Source organism: Panicum virgatum, chromosome 6N (genome assembly GCF_016808335.1).
Source record: "Panicum virgatum strain AP13 chromosome 6N, P.virgatum_v5, whole genome shotgun sequence".
Taxonomy (NCBI): domain Eukaryota; kingdom Viridiplantae; phylum Streptophyta; class Magnoliopsida; order Poales; family Poaceae; genus Panicum; species Panicum virgatum.
In genome coordinates this window covers 39,445,956-39,456,826 of record NC_053150.1, presented here as the reverse complement: position 1 = coordinate 39,456,826, position 10,871 = coordinate 39,445,956, and the positions used below count along the sequence as shown (strand labels likewise).

The window sequence follows — 10,871 nt, the reverse complement described above, 5'->3', positions numbered from 1 at the left end:
TTGCACATACCTGTTAACTTCTTGCAAAGATATATTTTTTTTATATACTACTTAAATGAAAAATCAAAATATATGCATGGGAGGGCATGGTACATTTGTGATTGGTGCTTTTTCAAAATTTTATATGTTTTCAAAGTGCATTCGATTTTTTGGTTGATCACCTAATCTATTATAATGCATACAGTAATTTAAAAAAAATAACATATGTTACTTAAGTAATAAGACACTAGAAATATAAATAAATTAAATTTAAGTGTCTCCAAAAAGGGTTTTTTGGATGCAGGCCATTATAATTTGCACGGTTTTGAGAAACGCCACTACAATTCACAGTATTGGATATTTGCCATTACAATTCTCACAAACCCCGAATCTTGCCCTATTCTACGGCTGGCGCGTATCTGGCGCGTATAAGGGCCCACCTGCAGGCTTTGTATTTCCGTATGGGCGTCTTTGCCCTTGCCTTCCACCGGATAAGCCCCCCCGGTCGTCTTCCTCTCGCCTCTCTCTTCTCTCTCGTGCTCCCCCCGACCAGAACTCCCTGCCCCCACCCAGATCCCGCGCGCCGGCACCCGCATCCCTCGCCGCTGCTGGACGCCGCCACCGACATGTCGCCGTTGCAGTTTAGGGTAGCGGTTGCAGCGGGCTGTACAAGCAGTCCGACGGAATCGGGACAGATGTCTGACCTTTGCCCGATTTGTCAGGTGCAGCTGATTCGAATCAGAAGCAAAAAGCGTGAGACTTACGGCCAAATCTTCGTGAAGTGCCCGTATTGCGTCAAGGTAACTGATTTTGGCTGAATTTGTTCTCAATTTTGAGTTGGCATTCATGCGGCTTGGGTTTATTGCAGGGTGACCCATCAACCTGTGGCTTCATCATGTCAGAGCCGCAGTATGAAGCTTATGCTCGGTCGAAGAAGGTGGCAACGCCTCTCAGCTGTGGTGATGCTGACGATGTGGCTGTGGAGCAAGGTCTGGACATGAAGGAAGAGGTTGACGAACTGAAGCAGATATTGGACAGTGTTGTGACAGAGCTTTGTGAACTGAGAGTGCAAGTGCATAAGCTGAAGATGCAAATTGTTGTAGTAGCAGCAGTGTGTGTTGGTGTTGCAATTGGCTTTGTAATGAGCAAACTGTGGTAGTGCATGTGTGTAATCTGGTAGCCATGGGCATTTGAACAAAACAATTTCAGTTGTTCCTAGTCTCTTTGTGGAATCTGGTAGGCATGGGCACACAATTTCAACATAACTGACAATTTCTGATATATATGACTTGCCATAACTGAAATAACTGCCATAAGTTCAGATAGCAAACACACACAGATGTTCATTACAAAGGCCATGATCTGGTCATATGGCATACAGGTTCAGATAGCGCAAACACACACAGGTTCAGAGCGCGCACACACAGGTTCATTACAAAGGCCATGATCTGGTCATATGGCACACAATTCACAAAAGCTCAGCCCCACTACATTAAGTTCCCCTATTACATCACAGTTCTTGTGACATCATATCCTTGAGGCTTTTGACAACTTTTGCTGGGGAGCAGCTGCAGTCCTCTTCTTCTTCTTCTTCAAGGGTGTTGCCTTCTTCTTCTTTGCTGCATTCTTCTTCACCTTCTTTCCTTTCTTTCCATCATTGTCCTCCTCTGTCTTCTTCCTGAAGTAGACATTATATGATTAGCAGAATGTAAATGGATGCATGGAGATTTGCAAATAGATGCATGACAGACTCACCTCTTGTTGCTTGCTTTGCTGCTGCTACTGTTGCCAATCTCACCATCTTCTCCCTGCATTGGTTGTTTGCATGTCTTGGCAAAGTGGCCAAAACTTTTGCACCTCTTGCACCTCACTTTCTTTTTGTTCACATTTTTCTCAATTGAGCCCCTTATCCTTTGCACCTTTGGTCTGCCAGGAGCCCTACCCAGCAAAGGAGGGAAAACCTTGAAACCAAGGTTTACTTCTGGCCATTGGGACCTGTCCTGCATAGGCTCTACTCTTCCTTCATAGGCAGCTCTAAACCTTCCTACTGAGTAGTAGGGATGGACAAAGTCTTCAATCTTCAAGCCTCTGTTGGAGAGTATCCAAGCTAAGGCATGTTTGCATGGCTTGCCAGTTACTTGCCATTCTCTGCATGGGCAAGTGTTATCTTTCAGATTCACTGTGTGCCTCCTCTGGTTGTTCCAGTCATCAAGAAGTGTCACCTCTGCAAAATCATCATCACTGACAGTGATCTTCACAACCTTCAGATTCTGGCTTATAACATTCAGATCATTCATGACTTGAGGTAGAACTCCATCTTGCCATTGCTGTTCCAACTTCTTTCTAATGTACCTTTTCTCCATAATGAGCTCCCTAATCCTATCTACAAGCTCATGGAGATGAAGGCCTTTCAAATGCTTGATCTGAGCATTGAAACTCTCAGACACGTTATTAGTCAAATAGTCACACTTGCTAAGCTTAGAGAACCCAGATCTGTACCAAATCCTAGGGTGATTCTCTTCAAGGTAGTCTATGGCACCTGGAGCAAACTCAAAAATTCTCTTCATGTGCCATTTGAACATGTACTCAGTGAAGCTCTTAGCAGCAGGGTAGAGATGCTCAGTGAAAACATCTCCTGAATAGTGTTTCATGAAGTTGCTGTACATGTGCCTCATACACTCTGTTTTCAGCCACAGGAAAAACCTTGACAACAGGTTTCTCTAAGCCTTTACAAGCATCTAAACAAATGACAAGGCCAGGAGGGTCTCCTATGACTTTGTGCAAGTTGTTTAAAAACCATGTCCAATTATCTTCCGTTTCTGAGTCAAAAACATCATAGGCAATGTGATAAAGCCAATTATGCCCATCAACACCTGTGGCTGAAGCCAACTGCCCAGTATACTTTCCATGTAGAAAAGATGCATCTACCCCTACAAATGGTCTACAACCAGCTAAAAAACCATCAATGCATGGCTTCAATGCTACAAAAACCCTTTTGAATCTTTTCTTGTTGCCAACTTTCTCAACCTCTATTTGTACATAACTACCAGGTGAAGCCTATTCTAGGTGAGCTACCCAATTGAAAAGAAGTTGGAAGCTTTCCTCATACTTACCATGGATTTGATCCAGGGCATGTTTCAGTCCAGACCAGGCCTTTGAGTATTTCAGCTTTATACCAAAGTCACTCTCCAGCTTCTTTTTTGCATCCTTTGCTCCTTTTTTTGGGTTCTTCTTCACCCACTCACCAAGCCTGTCTGCACACCAACCCTGACTGGCCATCTTGCCTTCAACAAGCTTGGTGGTAGCACATGTGTGGTTTGCAGGAAGTTTTTTTTATCTGCACAATAGCAAGTTTTAGTCTTGCTGCATTAACAGAAAAATAATTTAAACATACTACTCACATTAAGTTACCTGTACTGTCTTCTTATCAAAAATAGTTGATGCATGTATTCTCCAAGGACATCCAGGAGCAGCACACTTTGCTATGAACCTTGTCGTGTCTGTCTTCACTCCAGCAGCAAATTCAAAGCCAGTCTTCACAGCATAATGCCTTATGGCTTTTCTGAATGTCTTGATATCAGGAAACAACTCCAACTTGGCTATCTTTGGGTTATCAGGGTCATGCAGTACATTGACCTCCAAAGGATCAGCATCAGCCACCTCTGTCTCAACATTCACAAATTCAGCATTTTCTGATTCATTTGCATTAGGCTTTGCATTACTGTTAGCATTGTGGTTAGTTGGCTGTGCAAATTGAGGAGCAGGTGGCACTGAACCATACATACCCTCATCATCGACTCCCACATACTCTTCAGGGTTATCAAACATGTCAGACTCCCTATCTGGCTCTAGTTCATCAGCAACAGCAGTGGGGTCTGTGGGGTCTATATGCATGCTGCCTGCTGCCTCGCGTGGAGGATCAGGAGGAACCACAGCTAGAGGCTCTAGTGCATCATAGTTAGGTTCCTCAGTGTATTTATCCTTATCAAAGACACAAACTAGAATCTGGGACCTCATCTCCTCCTTATACATTTCAAAGAAATCAATCATCTGAATTTCAACTAGTCCGCAATCCTCGTACATTCTTTTGTCATAGAACCAAACAGTGGCTGTCTGGTCTGTGCTTAGGTTCAACTCGGTGGTCAGATATTTCATCAGCAACTCCAATGTCATTGACCCATACTCCAGATCCCACTTAAACACTCGGCCTTTAGTGTAAGATTTCCTACCAGAGGCGTCTTTGGAAACAAAACCTTCGACTTTAATCTCTAGCGCAAACAGCACATCCCTACCAAATGCATCAAATCGAAACCGAAATCAAAGAGTTCAGGCACAAATCGACCCTAATCAAACGCAACAGCTAGGGGCATTGGGTACCTGGATGCGCCGTCCTCCATCGCCGCCGCCTCAGTGCAACAACGAGGCGAGGAAGATGCAGACGTCGCCATCAGGGCGCCTCCATCCCCTCCAGGGGATGCGCACTGCCATGTAGGGTTCCTCTTCGTCGGCAATGGTAGCCGTCCAGCAGCGGCGAGGGATGCGGGCGGCGGCGAGGGATGCGGGTGCCGGCGTGCGGGATCTGGGTGGGGGCGGGGAGTTCTGGTCGGGGGGGGGGGGAGCACGAGAGAGAAGAGAGAGGCGAGAGGAAGACGACCGGGGGGGCTTATCCGGTGGAAGGCAAGGGCAAAGACGCCCATACGGAAATACAAAGCCTGCAGGTGGGCCCGTATACGCGCCAGATACGCGCCAGCCGTAGAATAGGGCAAGATTCGGGGTTTGTGAGAATTGTAATGGCAAATATCCAATACCGTGAATTGTAGTGGCGTTTCTCAAAATCGTGCAAATTATAATGGCCTGCATCCAAAAAACCCCTCCAAAAAGAGCACCAACCGATATATTGCATTTTTAGAAAACTTTTGATACTAATTTTGTATTTATTGAGTTAAAATAAATTAGTTATGAGTTAGTTTTTAAGACTTAAATGTATTCTAGTAATTTGAATAATATTTCATGTATGATATAGTACACTATACGAAGCAGATATCTTACTTCGGACTATCCAGCCGAATATCCAATATCTGACGGATATCACCATTTTTATATTCAAATCCCACATCCAAATAAACTATTCAAATCCATTATGATATTTGGCCACGGGTCCTAGCCCAGTTGATTAGGAAACCCTGCGGCACTCCACAAGTACTGAGTTTATTTTCGGTGGGAGAGAATTTCCAGATTATGGTTAAAAAAATTCTCTCATCTGTCCCACGCCAAAGCATAGGTCTATGGACGCCCCTTTCTTCACAGGGTGCCGTGCCACTATGCAAGGATGGGGCGGAGGTTCAGGGATTTTCTTAAACGGTATGAGAATGTTTATTTTTCTTAAACCAATGCCGTGGGGTGGTCTTACCCCTACCGGTGAAGTTTTTATATATGATATTTGAGAAAATATATGTATATACAAAAAAAAAGACATCGAATTACTATGTGAACTCTTTCAGTCTGTCGGATGGACGGATAATATTTACCATCTTCTGTCCAGGGCCCATAAATATGGTGCAGTACCGCTGCCCGTGCTGCTTTTGCCGCTGGGGAAGTTTTGCATTGCAGTGTAGGTGGAGATATGGGTCCCTTTCCCGTGTGCATTGAATTACTGGGGCGCTCCCTCCCGTGCTGGTCCTATTATTTACCTGCTGTGTGTTGTGGCTGCTTGCTTGGTGCTGAGAGGATAGAGGAGAGAATACTAGGGATTCTTGTATTCATTTGCGGGCTGTGAGCTGAGTTGGTGTACCTCCGAAGAAGTTCTCCAGTGAGCTGTGGTGGCTGTTCTTGCCTCCTGGGTTTGCTGCATTCTGGTCAGAATCTCTCAGTTGCTGCATACTGAAATTTCCAATTTCCGGCTTCCTTTGTCTCATTTCTTTAAAATAATATGCTCTGAGTTATTCAGAGCTGTAGTTCGGATTTGCTTCAAGTTCGGCACTCTCAACCTGCTAAAGCCCCGTTTCCTTCTTGAAGTTCGCCGTGGTTTTGTTCTGCCTACTGCGTTTCTGGGTAGGTGTCACTGCACTTCTGCCTTCCAAGCTAGATTTGGTTCTTGTCTGTTGCTGTTCATTCATCAATTTCGCTTCAAGATCCTTGTGAATCACATTTTCCAAACTCAACTTTTGTATTTGCACCAGCTCAAGGACGGAGAATTGACATTTGCAGTACAATCTAATGAATTTACTGTTGCCGTGCTCTCATTGCATATTAATGCTCTGCTGCGACCCCTGTCTGTCATTTTCTTTGTGGGGTCTCAACAGATTTAGCTACAAGTGTTCAACCCAAATGCTTTCAGCTTACATTAAAGTAAACTAAACACTGTAGAACTATTTCTTCCTACGTTCGATCTGAAGTTGTGGTTCTTCTGTTGGGCACCAAATGTGTTTTTTTAATAAAAATGATACGAATTAGTCCGCGCACTGATTTGTCTTGTACTTTTATTGTTGATTTCTGCTATGTCCACTTCGGGCTAAATAATGTATTCTCCCGCAGCAAATTGGGATTTGGGAACTTTGGAGCGCATGGGTTCTCTCCAAGGAAGCATTGCGCAACTACATTGCTCCACCTTGGGCCTTTCTGAGCATTACTAGCTGTGCCGAAATTCTGACCATGTCGGTTTGGAAGTGATAAAGTTTACCAAAATACCTATCCAATTGAGGAAGGATAATACTAGCTGAGCTCCAATGGCTTGGCACCTTAGTATCCTTGTCATGGCGACAACCTGTTTGATGTTATTCCCAGTAAGCAAGCAGTCTTCAAAGATTGAGCTGCTGCAGCAGCTCAGGAAGCAGCTAGAGTATCCCAGGCAGTTAGATGCATGGGGTAGCCCAAGCAGTGACCCGTGCTACACTCAGCCCACTGCGGTGCTTGCGGTCACCTGTGAGGGAAATGCCATCACAGAGCTTAAGATCATTGGCGATAGGATCACCAAGCCACCAAAATTCAGTGGCTATTCTGTTCCCAATGTCACCCTCTCAGAATCCTTCATTCTTGATTCGTTTGTTACTACATTGGCAAGGCTAACTACCCTGAGAGTTGTTATTCTGGTGTCTTTGGGCATATGGGGCCCTCTCCCGGATAAGCTTCACCGCTTATCTTCGCTTGAAGTACTTGATTTGAGCTCCAATTTTCTGTATGGTTTGATCCCTCCCAAGCTATCAGTCATGTCGAAGCTACATACTGTGACACTGGATGGTAATTACTTCAACGGAAGTGTGCCAGATTGGCTTGACTCATTCTCGAACCTTACTGTTCTTCGGTTGCAGAGTAACCGGCTGATGGGGTCCATACCAGCATCAATTGCCAAAGCTACCATGCTTACAGAGCTCGCGCTTGCTGGCAATAGCATATCGGGTGATGTTCCAAATTTAGGCAACCTAAGTAAACTTGAGATGCTGGATTTTAGGGACAATGAGTTGGATGGAGAGCTTCCTGAGATGCCTACAGCAGTAGTAACAATCTTACTTAGCAAAAATTCACTTAAAGGTGAAATTCCTGAGCAGTTTGGTCAGTTGAACCAGCTTCAGCACATTGATCTCTCGTTCAACTTTCTTGTGGGGAGTCCTCCTGTAAAATTGTTTGCTCTCCCTAACATCAGTTACTTGAACTTGGCCGCAAATATGCTCAGTGGATCACTCTCGAGTAGTTTAACATGCAGCAGCACCCTAGGCTTTGTGGATTTGTCCACTAACCGACTCACAGGTGATCTTCCTAGTTGTCTAAATGGTAATTTGAATAACAAGGTTGTTAAGTTTGAGGGTAATTGCTTTAAAGTTGACCCTGCCCACCAGCATGAAGGTAAATATTGCCAACAATCTCATAAGTGGAGAGGATCAAGCAAGGATGTTGGATTTGTAGTCACTGTTGTCTGCATATTGTTTATTGTGCTTGTGGTTTTTCTGGTGTTAATGGTTTCCAATAAAAGAAGCTGTCAGGAAGTTCTGTCAAAACAACTGTTCCTGCAAAAGCATACCCAAGATAATTCGACTACAGGAATGTCCTCAGAACTGCTGGTGAATGCAAGTAAGAGTTGTTCTCAAGTGTTTGTTGGGTTATATACATGTGGCATCATCTGTCTTACCATAATGCAGTAAACTAGTGATGCTCATTGTAATGAAGTCTATGCATATGTGTTTCATGTGAATAAAAATGGTGGTACTATTAAAATTGGCAAGGAATCTCACATTCTTTTTGCATAATTATAAATATTAATATTGGATGATTTATGCCTGCTTTTCTTGTCAATTTGAATAATTCATCCATTCATTGCAGGGTGTGTACCGCAAGCTGTCAAGTTAGGAACACATATACAGCCATCGCATCGCATGTTTTCTTTAGAAGAACTAAAGGAAGCAACCAAAATATTTGAACGGTCAGCATTTCTAGGCGAGGGAGCAATTGGAAAGGTGTGTGTGTGTGTGCACGCGCGCGCGCGTGTGTGTGTGTTAGTGTTTTTGTAAGATATCAATTTTGCTTTACCCTAAACACGATACGGTTAGCAAATGCAAGTAGAAATATTTCAGTTATTCTAGGTTACACTAGTATCAATAGCATTTCTTCTACCAATCCCATTCATCAAAATTTTCATATTTTCAGCTTTACAAGGGAAAACTAGAGAATGGGACCCTGATTGCCATAAGATGCTTGGCATTGCACCAGCGATATTCAATTAGGAATCTAAAGCTCCGTTTAGATCTCCTTGGAAAGCTTCGCCATCCTAATCTTGTTTGCCTGTTGGGGCACTGCATTGACAGCACAATTGATGAATCAAGTGTGAAGAGGGTTTTCCTTGTATATGAATATATGCCTGGTGGAACTCTGGCTTCTTATCTTTATGGTAATGATCTAAATTCAAATATTGAGAAGCTGAATTAAATGAAACACTCCAATTTTTAGGCATTTACATTTACACTTTATTTTTGGCAGCCTCTAGTCCAGAGAAGACTCTAAAGTGGTGTCATAGGCTGCAGGTGCTAATTGCCATAGCTAAGGCTGTTCATTTCCTACATACAGGAATAGTTCCTGGTTCCTTGTATAATCGGCTAAAGACTTCTAGTATTTTGCTTGACGAACACCTTTCGGCAAAGTTGAGCGACTATGGATTATCCATAATTACAGAGGAGATATACAAACATGAGGTGGGCTTGTCATTCGGAAAAAATATTCACCTCCCTGATTTCTCCTATTAAGTTTGGTAACACACCTTCAAGGTTAGACAATGCTTTATTTTAACAAAAATTATTTAACACTCACTGTGTGTTCAGGTAATAGGAGAAGGGAAAAGATACTTGCAAAATAATGCTGCAGAAACGTAAGTACCTGCTCAACTAATTGTTGCTAAATGATATTTGGGACGCATATCCAATTGTGGCTATTTTGATTTCGCATGCACAGTTTGATATCACAGAGTTCAGCACTCCATTTCTATTATACTAAGTAAACCAATTGCATTGAAATAGGAAAAAAAAGAGGAAATCTGGTTATGAAATTCAAGAGTATCATAATTTGTGGTGATCCAATCAATTAAAAAACATCAAATATTGTGTTGTAGGGAAAATTCGGAGGATGATGTATACTCTTTTGGTTGTATTATACTCGAAGTCCTTATGGGCTCAAAATTGCATGAAAAGGGTGATCCTTCTGTTTTGAAAGATCTGGTATGTCCCCTTCATATTCATACTATATAAAAAGTTTGTAGCAGTGATTCTTGATCGAAATTTGCTTGATGCGTATGCGAAATACCTATAACGATCTCGTTTATGTTTTCGCCCTTTTACGAAAGGGGTGATGCATCTTAATTACTTAATGCATTTCTTTGACCTTCATATCTCCATTCTGCCATGATCATTGTTCTAATCATAGCAACATATACATTTGATGCCTCCAGGGGACAAAAGCAAAGATGAATGGAACCATCTAATGATCTTTTACCCATATCTGCAGATTGTGTCAATATCAAGCCTGGAAGAGTGCTGTGAAGTTTTGGATCCAGTCGTTATTGGCACTTCTTCACAGGATTCCTTATCTGCGGTGGTTTCAATAATGATAAAATGCATGTCCGTCGAGTGCTCAACCCGTCCTTCCATGGAAGAGGTTCTCTGGAACCTGCAATATGCTGCCCAAGTCCAGGTGACAGCTGATGGCGACTAGTAATTAGAAGTTCCCTCACAAGCTTGCTAGCATGGAAACAGCTCGAAATTGTAATCCAGGGTGGATCAAAGATGATAGGGAACAAAAACCATCGGTTCATGTTTATATGATCTTGATGTGAATTGTGGGGATCGATGATTGGACTCGGCTAACTGTTGGCCATCCTGCATTTGATCTCTCCATCGCTGCTAGTCTTTGCTTCCAAATGGTTAAATAACCTGCTGTTCCTTGAAAGTTAGCTAGCCTCTGGTTGATGTTGAAACGCATCGTCACACAAGCATACAAATTGAAATGTACAATTTGTAGACGTGACAAATGAAAAAGGCGCAGATTATAGCACGTTTTGTGCTAACAAGACCATTTGGTTTTCCAAAATGGTTCGGTCATTACGGCAAGCCAACAGTTTGTGAGGGACTCTGTCAAGGCAAGTCCATCTTGGGTCGGTTGGTAGGGGCCCGGCTGATTCGTAAACGCTCATCACCTTCCGAACCAATGAACGATCCGACAAACTCAGTAGCTTCCTGATAGCAACTTTTCGCGGAAATCCTACTCGCCAACCCACTAGCTTCCCGACAGCAACTTTCCAAATTCAGAAATCCTGCTCCCTGCTCCTCCCTGTGGGGTTCTTTCACGTTTTTTCTATCTAATGCAAACCATGCGGTGTTCTTTTTTTTAATACAAAGTACAGATGCATACGCTCA

The 10,871-nt window shown here is 43.1% G+C and overlaps 2 protein-coding genes across 5 annotated transcripts; one reads left to right on the top strand and one right to left on the bottom strand.

Annotated features, from left to right (window-relative positions):
- Positions 1 to 1,194: 1,194 nt before the first annotated feature.
- LOC120678155 lies at positions 1,195 to 3,258 on the bottom strand. The gene is made up of 4 exons (XM_039959309.1): positions 3,093 to 3,258; positions 1,735 to 2,614; positions 1,615 to 1,657; positions 1,195 to 1,212 (listed from the first exon to the last, which is right to left on the bottom strand). The coding sequence occupies exons 1-4, from the start codon at positions 3,256 to 3,258 to the stop codon at positions 1,195 to 1,197; spliced, it is 1,107 nt and encodes a 368-aa protein (XP_039815243.1).
- Positions 3,259 to 5,577: 2,319 nt separating this feature from the next.
- On the top strand, positions 5,578 to 10,387 carry LOC120679312 (probable inactive leucine-rich repeat receptor-like protein kinase At3g03770). Of its 4 annotated transcripts, none has more exons than XM_039960872.1 (9): positions 5,578 to 5,834; positions 5,927 to 6,030; positions 6,514 to 8,043; positions 8,293 to 8,426; positions 8,617 to 8,857; positions 9,034 to 9,158; positions 9,285 to 9,331; positions 9,572 to 9,677; positions 9,964 to 10,387. In XM_039960872.1, the coding sequence occupies exons 3-9, from the start codon at positions 6,705 to 6,707 to the stop codon at positions 10,168 to 10,170; spliced, it is 2,199 nt and encodes a 732-aa protein (XP_039816806.1). In that variant the 5' UTR covers positions 5,578 to 5,834; positions 5,927 to 6,030; positions 6,514 to 6,704; the 3' UTR covers positions 10,171 to 10,387. The 4 variants fall into 4 exon arrangements, with proteins under 4 accessions (XP_039816806.1, XP_039816804.1, XP_039816807.1 ...); XM_039960870.1 differs by having other exon boundaries at positions 8,947 to 9,158; XM_039960873.1 differs by lacking the exon at positions 9,572 to 9,677 and having other exon boundaries at positions 8,947 to 9,158; positions 9,964 to 10,361.
- Positions 10,388 to 10,871: the final 484 nt, after the last annotated feature.

Bases quoted from the DNA above. Each gene is read 5' to 3' on its own strand.
- LOC120678155 (XM_039959309.1), bottom strand. From the start codon at position 3,258: ATGGCCAGTCAGGGTTGGTGTGCAGACAGGCTTGGTGAGTGGGTGAAG. The intron at 2,615-3,092 runs GTAAGTATGAGG...AACACTATTCAG, and splicing joins TGCCCTGGATCAAATCCATG to GAGATGTTTTCACTGAGCAT. The intron at 1,658-1,734 runs GTGAGTCTGTCA...TGTCTACTTCAG, and splicing joins AGCAAAGCAAGCAACAAGAG to GAAGAAGACAGAGGAGGACA.
- LOC120679312 (XM_039960870.1), top strand. From the start codon at position 6,705: ATGGCTTGGCACCTTAGTATCCTTGTCATGGCGACAACCTGTTTGATG. The intron at 8,044-8,292 runs GTAAGAGTTGTT...CATTCATTGCAG, and splicing joins AGAACTGCTGGTGAATGCAA to GGTGTGTACCGCAAGCTGTC. The intron at 8,858-8,946 runs GTAATGATCTAA...TATTTTTGGCAG, and splicing joins TCTGGCTTCTTATCTTTATG to CCTCTAGTCCAGAGAAGACT.